The following is a 12,476-nucleotide window of genomic DNA, read 5'->3' on the forward strand; positions in this document are numbered from 1 at the left end:
CAGCTGAGGAATAGTGAAACTGTACTATTATCTGCACATTTGTGCTTGAATGTTGATATGTGGAGACCAAAGGGTTTTTTCTGCATTTCGTCCAGATTTGGAATGAACTGTTTCATAAATCAGAACTTGAAAGGTTACAAAAGTGATTATTAGTTGAGAAAAGGAAATTAGACTTTTTAAAATAATTTTCATGCTTTTACTTTTTGTGACTTATGTAAAAAAATCTCAAAATCTGCTACCTCTGAGGTTGTTCATAAAGCTTGTTATCCAAATCTGTTTGCTCAGACGTATCACATGGACATCAAATAGACAGAGTGAACAATATTGGAAGCTGCATAGATCTGCCCTCCGGACTTTCCTCTCAGGCACAAAAATGAGTTTTACTTATGAAATGTTTCAGTATGAATGCATTCTGCCCTTTCATCATCCAATATTGTATAAACATCAGTGAAAAAATCTGATTAAATGTCACAGTGATAAATTTGCAGAAGTTACATACAAGTAGACTACCTTTTAATTAAAGTTTTAGGACCCTGGAATAAAAACTCTTTCTTAGTCTTTTTTTTTTTTTTTTTTGGCAATTGCTACAACCGCTCCTCCCAAGGTTGGTCACAGCGAGCTGCAGCCTACCCAGTAACACTGGGCGCAAGGGACACATCCTGGACAGGATGCTGGTCCACTGCAGGGCACCCCAGGCGGGGCTCAAACCCCAGACTCGCCACAGAGCGGGCACAGGTCAAACCCATCACGCCATTGCCCACCTCCCTCCCCTTATTTAGTCTTGGTTAATTTTTCAGAAGATAATTATACCACAGTAAATGATCTGTGTGGTTGTTTCATATGTATGACTGCATTTTACAGGCGCTTCTCACTGCCACATTAATATATGTTATTTTTAAGGAATAGCTTGCTTAAAATATAAAATAAACAAAATTAGCAAGGAAGATTATATTTCCTAAAAGTGGAGACATCAGCTGTTGCATTTATTAAGTGCGTTACAAACCATAAAAATCATTGTTTACTGTTAATGCGCTTATGTATCACTTTGTCATCCTTCTGTTCTGCAGGCTGCAGTGGTGCTAATCAGCTGACCATGCGTCTTCCCTGGAAAACACTGCTATTCTGGGTTCTGCTGCTGATTGTCCACCACAGGACTGCAGGGAGCGTCCTCTACAGGGCACAAGAGGAACAGCCACCTAATACTCTTATTGGCAGCCTAGCTGCTGACCAGGGCTTACCTGACTCTGGTCACTTATACAAATTAGAGGTGGGAAGCCCCTACTTACGGGTGGATGGTAAGACAGGGGATATCTTCACTACAGAAGTCCCCATCGATAGGGAGAACATAAAAGATTGTCGAAATCTGTACAGGGGAGATCCCTGCTTCTTGGAGTTTGAGGTGTCTATAACAGACTTAAACCAAAATCTGAGCCCTCGTCTGATTGAAGGGCGAATTGAGGTCCAGGACATTAATGACAACACACCACAGTTTCCTTCGCCCATTCTCACCCTTTCCATTCCGGAGAACACCCACCAAGGAGCACTATTTCCTATCCCCCTAGCCAATGACAGAGATTCGGGGAGGAATGGCGTGGTAGATTATGCCCTAACTGCAGGCCCGGATGCAGCTGGGCTTTTTAGCTTGCAAGTAGCTGAAGATCGAGGTGAGAAGCTTCCTCAGCTGATTGTTTTGGGTAACTTAGACCGTGAACAGAGGGACTCGTATGATCTGAGCATCAAAGTGGTGGACGGTGGGAACCCTCCACGTTACAGCAGTGCCTTATTAAGGATTGTTGTTCTGGATGCCAATGATAATGCACCCCGATTTGAGAAGCCAATGTACGAGGCTGAACTGTATGAGAACAGCCCAGTGGGACACTCTGTGCTCCAGGTAAAACCCCTCTATGTTTTATCATGTGCATCTTTGTTAATGATATATTATCAATGACATATAATTCATTTTCAGGTTATTGCTTTAAGGTTTATTTGTTATAGGTTTTTCATATTTTTTTATGAGAAAAAAGTTTTTGAACTGAAATAATCTTTTTGGAATTATCTGGATTTGCATGATTGGTTTCCAAAATGTTATCTGATTTTCATCTTCCATTATAACAATAAAGACTGTCTCATTAAACAAGTAGCACACAAAACTGTAAATTTTAATATCTTTACTGAACATATTCTTTAAATATTATAAGGTCAAGGATGAAAAAAGAAAATTAGTGATCCAACCTCACAAACCTTTCCTGTCAACTGTGTGTTTACATTTAGTTGTGTTACGGATTCTTCTCTCAAAAGCTTCAAAGTATGTAAAGAAATTTAATTTCACAGTAGGCAGAGAGTTTCAGATGCAGATGCATGACTGTCAACACACAGTTTGTTCAATGCCACTGTTTTTGCTGACACACATTATACAAGTAACTGCCCTGCCCATAAAATTGATAGGAAACACAAAGGTAGTCACAACAGCTGGTGTAATCAAAATTCATGAATCTGTCTGGAAATCAGTGGGTTCAGAAACAGTTCAAACATAGGTTCAAAGAGATGGGTTTTGAGACCCTTCTTGATAGAGCTGTGGAATATAATCGTTTTTACCATGCATTGCGATGCTGACATGAACAATTCTGCATCAATGCATAAAAGAAGAGAACTGATTTGTAAAAAATGTAATTAAATATCGTATATATATATATATATATATATATATATATATATATATATATATATCATACTGTTTTTATTGTAAATAAAGTACTCCTATTAAATAAATATTAATAAAACAGTTGCTTATGTCTTTCGGAAGTAATGCACGTGCGTCTGATGTATCGTAGATAGGAGACATGGCGGGGGGCAGCAGCCAGTGCTTAAAAATGCACCTAGCTGCTTGAAAGCAGATATTTTAGGCACATTTCGGTTTTTATGCAGATAAGAAAAACGAGCTTAATAAAAAATCTGAAAGAGAAAGAGTTTCAAGTGTGTGTATTATTAATAAAAGAATTGGAGGACAAAATGCATCGTGATGCATTGAGAATCGGTCTATAATCGAATCATTACCATCTGAATCGTAATCAAATCGAATTATGAGGCAAGGGAACATTCACACTTCTACTTCTTGAATGGTGAAATCAGTTCATTACTTCTAAGGGAGAGAGGAAGTTCCTTCTACCACATTAGAGCCACTGCTGAGAACCTGCAGACTTCATTTTTGGATCTCTGATGAGTGGGACTTGTAAGCAGTAATAGGTGAAGGAGCGTAACAGTCTTGCTGGGGTACAGGGAGTGATCAGGTCTTGTAGATAATAAAAATATTCAGTATTATTAATGCTTTCAATATCTTCGGGATCGTTCTATTAGCAGCATTAATGTTGCTTCTCTGACACTGATATAAGTCTGTAATACTGTAATATATAGAGTCATTGTGGTACTATGCCACTAATGTATGACATATTTTAGTTTGGAGTGCCATTTTTTTTTCCAGAGTGCTTGTACTTTCATTCATTAGTCTTACTTGAAAAGTCGGTGCTGTTAGCTAAGCATGGCACTTACTGCACTGGTCATTATCACTTGATGTGCTTTACTCTGTTTCTGATTGCAGGTGAAAGCTGTTGACTCTGACATTGGCCTGAATGGGGAGATTGAGTATTCTTTGCATCAAGTTACAGATCCAGTGCAAAAGTTGCTGAGAATTGACCACTCTACTGGCATTATCTTTGTCAAAGGGCTTGTTGACCGGGAGGAAATTGGGGCTTTGAAGTTTTACGTGGTTGCACGGGACAAAGGTTCAACCCCTAAAAGTTCCAAGGTCTACTTAACCATCAATGTGAAAGACCAAAATGACAATGCCCCTGTTGTTGAGATCCGAGGAATTGGGTTGGTAACTCACCAGGATGGAATAGCAAACATTTCAGAGGACATGCCCATTGGGACAGCAGTGGCACTAGTGCAGGTGTCAGACCAAGATGAGGGAGAGAATGCTGTGGTTACGTGTGTAGTGGCTGGAGATGTTCCGTTCCAGCTTCGGCCAGCCAGTGATTCCCCAACTGACAACAAAAGGAAGTACTTCCTGCAGACAACGACTCTTCTGGACTATGAGCGAGTCAAGGACTATCAAGTTGAAGTTGTGGCTGTTGATTCTGGCAACCCAGCACTCTCCAGCACAAACTCTTTAAAAGTTCAAGTCCAAGATGTCAACGACAACTCCCCTGTTTTCTCTCCTACATTGCTGGAGGTGGATTTTTGGGAAGAGAACCAGCTTGGAGACAAGGTTGTAGACGTGGTAGCCACAGATGCTGACAGTGGCACAAACTCAGAGCTCACCTACAGCATAATTACAGACTCTTCTACAAAAGGTCTTTTCGAGATCAACCCCAACACAGGGGAGGTGCGGGCACGGAGTCAGCTTGACCGAGAACACAGAGATCGTTACGAATTCCATGTTGCTGCATCTGATAAGGGCATTCCTAGCCACCGTGGAACAGCTGTGGTTGTTGTGAGGGTGTTGGACCGTAATGACAATGACCCTAAATTCATGTTGAATGGTTATAGCTTCTCAGTCTTGGAGAATATGCCTAAACTTAGTCCAGTTGGAATGGTGACAGTGATTGATGCAGACAAAGGTCAGAATGCACAAGTACATCTGTCTGTGGAGCCAGACAATGGCAAGTTTGTCATCCAGAATGGGACTGGTACTATCCTTTCTAGTCATTCTCTTGATAGAGAGAAGGAGAACAGCTATACCTTTCGTTTGAAAGCAGTTGATGGTGGGGACCCACCAAGATCATCCTATGTCGGTGTTACTATCAACGTATTGGATGAAAATGACAATGCTCCCTATGTCACTAAGCCTTCAAACTCCTCCTACAAATGCCTTTCTTCTTTAACTAACCCCGAAAGCCGAGTGGTGAGAGTGGAGGCAGAGGACATTGATACTGGTCCCAATGCAGAGCTACTTTTCAGTATTTCCAGTGGCAACCCACACAACCTCTTCCGCATTTCCCCAACCGATGGGGAAATCACTCTAGCCAAGGAATTAGCTCCCAGGCACAATGGGCTTCATCGTCTGGTGGTCAAGGTCAGCGACAAAGGCAAACCACCAAGACATACCACAGCTCTAATACACATTTATGTGAATGAGACATTCAACAATGTCACTCTGTTGGAGTCATTGGTGGGGCACAGTCTCAATACCCCACTGGACTTAGACATTGCTGGAGATCCTGAGTATAATAATTCTGCCCATCGCAGCAATATCATGTATGGAAGCCTTGCAGGAGTGACAGCTGTCTTGCTGGTCATTGTGGTGGTGGTGGTCATCCGACACCAGTGGCAAAAGGAAGCAAAGGGTGGCTACCAGGCAGGCAAGAAGGAGACCAAAGACCTGTATACTCCTAAGCAGGGTCACAAGGGCAGCAAGGCTAAAAAGTGGAAGAAAGGCAAAGCTCCAAAACCAACTAAACCTTTAGAAGAGGATGAAGAAGTTGAGGAGGCCAACCTTCAGAAAAGTTTAAATTTCAACCATGACAGACTCAATGACAGCCCCAGAATCCACCTGCCGCTGAACTATCCCCCAGGAAGTCCTGACCTGGGTCGACACTACCGCTCCAACTCTCCCCTGCCCTCCATTCAACTTCAGCCACAGTCTCCATCAGCATCCAGTAAACACCAGGTTGTGCAGGATCTCCCTGTTGCTAACTCGTTTGTGGGAGCAGGTGATGACAACTCAACTGGTTCTGACCAGTATTCAGATTACAGTTACAAAGCAAACCCAGCAAAGTACAGCCTGAAACAGGTAGGAGAAGTTTCTTTGAAATACTGCATGATTACACATAAATAACATTTATGCTAATTCAATGGCATAACAGCTAAAAGGTATAACTATTGCTTTAGCTATTGTGTCAAACCATTGTTAAAGAGTGGAATAAGGTCATAGTTACAAGTCATACGTACTGGCAGGGGACCAAAGCATAGCATAGTTAAAGCTGAATGTGGGGTCAAGACAACTATGATCCATAGATCTTACCTTACAAAAGGACACATGTTTTTTTTTTTTTTTTTTAATCCTTGCTCATTGCAGTATATTTCATGGTTGATCCCGTCTTTACCTTTTTCCCCTACAAACTGGCATTTGATAATGTGGGAGAAGAGACTGCAGATACGACTTGCAAAAGTTACTAGTTATATTTTTAAAATTCATTTTACTAATGTGTACATAATTTTTATGTTAGTATTTCAGTTTATTAAAGAGTAATTATGAAAAACTTGATTTTGAATAATACCGGTGTATTATTGTATTATGAAATCATTGCTTCCAACATGGGGGTGTGGTGGCACAGTGGGTTGAACCACAGTCCTGCTTTCTGGTGGGTCTGGGGTTCGAGTCCCGCTTGGGGTGCCTTGCGACGGACTGGCGTCCCGTCCTGGGTGTGTCCCCTCCCCCTCTAGCATTACGCCCTGTGTTGCCGGGTTAGGCTCCGGTTACCCGTGACCCCGTATGGGACAAGCGGTTCAGAAAATGTGTGTGTGTGTGCTTTCAACATATCCTGTGTAGATTGCACACACTGAAGGCTAAATGTCTGTTTCAGTCATTTTCAAGTTCAGTTAATGGATTAAAATGTATTAAATAGGTAACCTATGTGAGACAGGAGCACTGTAAGTTCCTTGCTCGACAGTGGGGTTACAGTCAGAAGCTTCTGATGATTGCTGCAAGATGTTGTTTACTACATCTTACAAATGTTCTCAATTTTTCATAAAGGAGGTACTCATAAAAAAAGTAGTTCATACCACTCTAGAAAAAGAGTCATGGAGAAAATTTAATCTAATACAGAGAGAGTGTGTTCCACTGATGTATGATGAGTGACGCATTGTAAGTAGTGTATCTAACAGTGTAAGTCACCTTGGTGAATAAGGTGTGTGGTCTGGTAACACTACATAGTATCCATTGTAAGTTGCTTTGGAGGAAAACATCTGCTAAATAAATAAATGTAAATGAAAAGAAAAAGTGAAAACAGAAGGAGCACAGAATAGGATACTGCAAAGTACGCAGTGCTGTTTAGCAGACCTAAGTACCAATCAGTACAGCAATGTAACACACAAAAGTGGCAAGTAACCAGCAACTAACAGGCACCTTACAGACTAGTGAATTCACCCAGGAAATTCTGATAAATTTAAACCATATCTCCCTTGTCGGAATAATGCAGATTGTTCCAACACTGGATGAGTTCCAGTAACAAGTGGTGAATGGCACACATCTAATTTCAGCTGTGATCTGAGTTGTAGTTCTCTGTTTCAGAATCTAATATGCACAAGCAGCTGGTACAGTACATCAGTGTTTACAAACTTAGTGTAGAAGAGCTGAAGAGATTTGGCACACAATGCAAAATGAATGAAGTATGACTCCGTTAAAACTCATGGACGTTCACATGAAATAAGTTTGCTGTGTACTGTTAGGAATTTAACTAATTAAAAACCATCCTTCGAAATTGGAAGCATGCTATCCCGTTTACTGTTGTGAAAAAAGTAAGAGTATCTTGACGTTTTCAGTTTCACACACATTGTACGTGTACAAGTAAACATTGGTGACACATAACATATCCTTACTCTCAGAATCTGTGCCTCAGTCAGTGCTTCCCTGTCACTTTATTAACCTGCCTTGTCCATCAGTTAGACTGGCTCCTGTCTTGAGTTCTTATAGCTGCCATGTTGCCCAGAAGGCTTTGGTACACCCTAGTTGTCATGCACGGCTGCTGAAAATACAGTTCTCTTCTATGTTTCCAGATGTCAAGGAGCAGTCTAGACCTAGACTGTCATTTTGTGTCCTGTAAACATTTGCATTTATCACTCAAGCTATTCACACAGCAAAAGAATAACAATGGGTTTCAATATCAATGGTAATGTAATAATACCAGTAGCAGGAATACATCGAAAGTGACAGTAACAACACTATAAATGTTCAAGCACTATATTTTTGAATATTAATTTAACAGCAGAATGTTAAACTGTTTTTAAATCTACCTTTTAATATACATTTAAAGAGAAATTCGTTAATTGGAGTATGAGGGAAAAAAATTGGGAAGGAAGAATTAGAACATCCCCCATATGACTGCTCACTAACCCTCATTCCTGCATGTGGTGTTTTTGGCAGACCCACCACCACCTCACTTTAATCTCTCTTCTTGCTCAAAGGTTTCTCCAACCAGGGGGTCTCAAGAACCTCTCTCTGCAGTAGGTGTAAGCACCCCAGTCAATTCAAAACCAAGACAGAAAGAACACTAAGAATTTGTCCAAACACACCATCACAGTCTAACTACAGATGCTCCTCAACTTACGATGGTTCAAATTATGGTTTTTCCAACTTTGCGATGGTAAACTCACGATAGACATTTAGTAGAAACTGTACTTCAAATTTCGATTTTTTTTTTTTTCCCCCCGGATGTAAGCGATATGCGGTGCGATACTCTCTCACGATGCTGGGCAGCGGCAGCGATCCGCATCTCCCAGTCTGCCGCGTGGTCGCTATACAGATACCCCTCTGTATCTACGTTGTGTTTTGTGCATCCATAATGTCACAGAAAGGCCCATCTGTGTCTCCTGCTACTGGTGGGAAGAAGAAGAGGAAGGCAGTTATGTTGAGGAGAAACTCAAGATTATTGCCCAGCATAAAGGTGCCAAGCCCGTAACAGCCATCACATGTATGCTAGGCTATGATGTTTGGTAGGTGAGATGTATTAAATGCATTTTCGATTTACGATGGGTTTCGTGGAATGTAACCCCATCGTAAGTTGGGAACCACCTGTACTGAATTGTTTGTTGTTTGTAAATGTTAAATATAAATGTACATTTTATTAAAGAGGACAGTATGGTGGTGCAGCAGGTAGAACTGGTATCTCACAGTGCCTGTGGATTCGAATTTGACTGTCCGTGTGGAGTTTGCACGTTTCCCTGTGTTCATGTGGATTTTCTCTGTAGCCAGAAACTGGAGCACCTAATTTGAAGATGTGTTTTAGGTGAGCTGGTGCCTCTAAATTGCCCTTATTGTGCATATGTGTAAGTCAGTGAATGAGTGCGTGAGATAGGTCAGTGATGGACTGTACCCTGCCTCATGCCCTCTTCTTCTGGGATACAGACCTCTGTGAACATACATTGGACAAGCAGTGACTGATCATTAATAAATAAATAAATGCAATAAATATGTGCGACGGCCACTCACTGTTGATAACATTCTGTCCATAAATGGGTTGTGGTGGTACGGAGCCTACCTCGGAAGCACAGGGTGCAAGGTACACCCTGGATTGGACACCAGTCCATTGCAGGGTAGCCACACATTCACTCATCCGAGCCACACGCTATGGGCAGTTTAGGTTCCCCAGTTCATATGATACATAAGCACCAGGAGGTTACTCACACAAACATGATGATAAAATGCAAACTCCACACTAACGAAGCTAGATTCAAACCTACATTCCAGGAGCTCAGACACTGTGAGGCAGCTGGGTTAGTGTGCAGCCTTTAAAGGGTGTATACATTATAACTTTAAAACATTTAATGGGAATTAATTGTGAAATGTTGGAAGTAAATAGGTTGATGAACAGGTTAAATGAACATTTGCAATAATATTTATCTGATTAAACTTGCAGTGGTTTATAAATGTTTGAGGGTACAATGCATTAGTTTCATAGGTAGTTTTTGTAAAGACACTTTTTCGCAGATTTATACAAGACATTCTAACACTCAGGATGTCCTTTGTTCTCTTGGGTTTGAATTTGTAGAATTATATGCCATTTCATGTGTTTTACACAAATGTGATGCAGTTTACTAGAATGTGTTTTAGTAATGTCCTTTCAGTCATCATTTCGAAAGTGATATGAGGAAACATTAGAAACCCAGTTCCTGTCCAGGTTTAATGCATACTAAAAGCATGTAAAACTGATTACAATGGCTTTGAACATTCATAAAATTAAAATTATTAGACATAATTTAAATTGGATTCTGCACTGGTCTATTGCTTTGTATTTCCACTGGGCTTTGCCAGGCATTTCTACTGGACTGTTGATAGGTATTTGCACTGAGCTGTTGCTATGCATTTGCACTGAGCTGTTGCTAGGCATTTGCACTAGGCTGTTGCTAGGTATGTGCATTACGCTGTTGCTAGGCATTTGCTTTGGGCTGTTGCTAGGCATTTGCTCTGGGCTGTTGCTAGGCATTTGCACTTGGCTTCATGGATACCCTCGATATTCCACTGTTTTAGGAATGTACTGGACACAGATGTAATTTTGAGTGGCGTTGGAGGGTTGGACAGTCACACCCACATGGAGAAATTGGATTGACATGGAATTAAGACAAGCTTAAATATGGCGATGGCCTCTGGGATTCCACAAAAACAGATGAAAGACAGGGGAGATGTTTCAAATTCACAATTCCCAGCGTTATTTAAATATCTTAAGAACAAATTTAAAAGGTATTTTAGGAAGGTACAGGTTTTTAGCCTTCATGGTTTAGTGCAGCACTGGCGAATCTTCTGTAACTGCAGCCATGAATCTTTTCTTTACAGAAATGGGGGTGGGGTTTAAAGGCCTCTGGCCTTAATGTACTGTACTGGGTCAATCAATGTTGTCTGTTATCATCTGATCAATTCCATTTCTGTTCCTTGGGGCAAATCATGAACTCCTGCCTAATGGACTTTTCAGGGTTTTTTTTTTTTTTTTTTTTTTTACTAGTTGAGCTAAAGCTTTCATATGTAAATGTGTATGTGTGTCCATGTCCATATGCATGGATACGCAGTAAAGAGGCATCTGTGTTTTATAGTAAGAATCATATCAGAAGATCTGAGTTATTAGAGTTTTTGGTTATCACAGAACAAATTACAAGTCATAAAAGAAATTTCTAAATGTCAGAACTATACACACATTCTCCAAAACCACTTGTCCCATACAGGGTCACGGGGAGCCAGAGCCTAACCTGACAACACAGGGTGTAAAGCTGGAGGGGGTAGGGACACACCCAGGACGGGACACCAGTCCACCACAAGAGAGACTTGAACCCCAGACCCACCGCAGAGCAGGACCCAGTTCAACCCACTGCACCACTGCACTCCCATTGGAACTATACACACACACACACACACACACACACTTTCAGAACCACTTGTCCCTCACAGGAAACCGGAGCCTACCCGGCAACACAGGGCGTAAGGCCGGAGGGGGAAGGGGACACACCCAGGACGGGACGCCAGTCCGTCGCAAGGCACCCCAAGCGGGACTCGAACCCCAGACCCACCAAAGAGCAGGACCGCGGTCCAACCCACTGCGCCACCGCATCCCCTGGAACTATACATTTACATTCATTTATTTAGCAGACACTTTTCTCCAAAGCGACTTCTAATGAACTGTATGTAGTGTTATCCGCCCACACACCTTATTCACCAAGGTGACTTACACTGCTAGATACATTACTTACAATGGGTCACTTATCCATACATCAGTGAAACACACTCTCTCTGTCACTCACACACTATGGGGGAATCTGAACAGCATGTCTTTAGACTGTGGGAGGAAACCGGAGCACCAAGATGAAACCTACACAGACACGGGGAGAACAAGCAAACTCTACATAGACTGAGCAGGGATCGAAGTTGTGAATAAATACACTTTTTCAGTTTCTTGGACACACACACTGGACAAGTGTTAAAATATTGACAGTGATACATTATGGAAAGTGAGGCTTGGAGTGTGAGGCTCTGTATGGCGTGATGAAGTGAGGTTCCTCCTTAATTGTGTGGATGTCTTGTGGACTGAAAAATCCAGAAAGATCCACTCCAGATATGAAGCACCATGCATATGTTTTAAGTTGTTTGTAGAATTTGTAGTATTATTTCAGCATACTTTCTTTAAATGGTACACTCATCCCATTTTATCTTTGATTTAAAAGTGATCCTCTGGGCAAGTGAAACTGGCCAAAGTCCCTCAATAAAAAAAGAGAGCCACAGCAAAAAAGTAGGAACTGATATCTTAACAGTCCTTAGTTTTCTTAGACATAGTTATTGTTATGTTTGGCCACACCACTCTCACACACCTGCATATACATACATCTACAAACAGGTTTTGTTTTTTTGCTGCCAAGTGGTTACACCGCACATCACACACACATTTTCAGAACCGCTTGTCCCTTACGGGGTCACGGGGAACCGGAGCCTACCCGGTAACACAGGGCGTAAGGCCAGAAGGGGAGGGGACACACCCAGGACGGGACGCCAGTCCATCGCAAGGTACCCCAAGCGGGACTCGAACCGCAGACCCATGGAAGAGCAGGACCTGGTCCAACCCACTGCGCCACCGCGCCCCCTCGCCGCACATCAATTCTTGCAAAAAAATGTGAATTAAGCTATTGAAATTTTGCAGCCCTCAACACGCAATAATTACAACACGCAAACTTTGCTCATTAAATGCCTCCTGTCCTTGTAAAGTTGTGCTTCTTCACGTGTA

General features: G+C 41.7%; 1 protein-coding gene across 1 annotated transcript in view; it reads left to right on the top strand.

The window, feature by feature from the left end:
* Nucleotides 1-1,093: 1,093 nt before the first annotated feature.
* LOC108934241 (protocadherin-1-like) overlaps nt 1,094-12,476 on the top strand; it is a 28,755-nt gene continuing 17,372 nt past the window's right edge. The window contains exons 1-2 of the mRNA XM_018751805.2: nt 1,094-1,891; nt 3,596-5,788. Of these exons, the coding sequence (XP_018607321.1) occupies nt 1,094-1,891; nt 3,596-5,788 (2,991 nt within the window). The remainder of the gene's footprint in view (nt 1,892-3,595; nt 5,789-12,476) is intronic.

The sequence above is a fragment of the Scleropages formosus genome, chromosome 4 (genome assembly GCF_900964775.1).
Source record: "Scleropages formosus chromosome 4, fSclFor1.1, whole genome shotgun sequence".
Classification (NCBI taxonomy): domain Eukaryota; kingdom Metazoa; phylum Chordata; class Actinopteri; order Osteoglossiformes; family Osteoglossidae; genus Scleropages; species Scleropages formosus.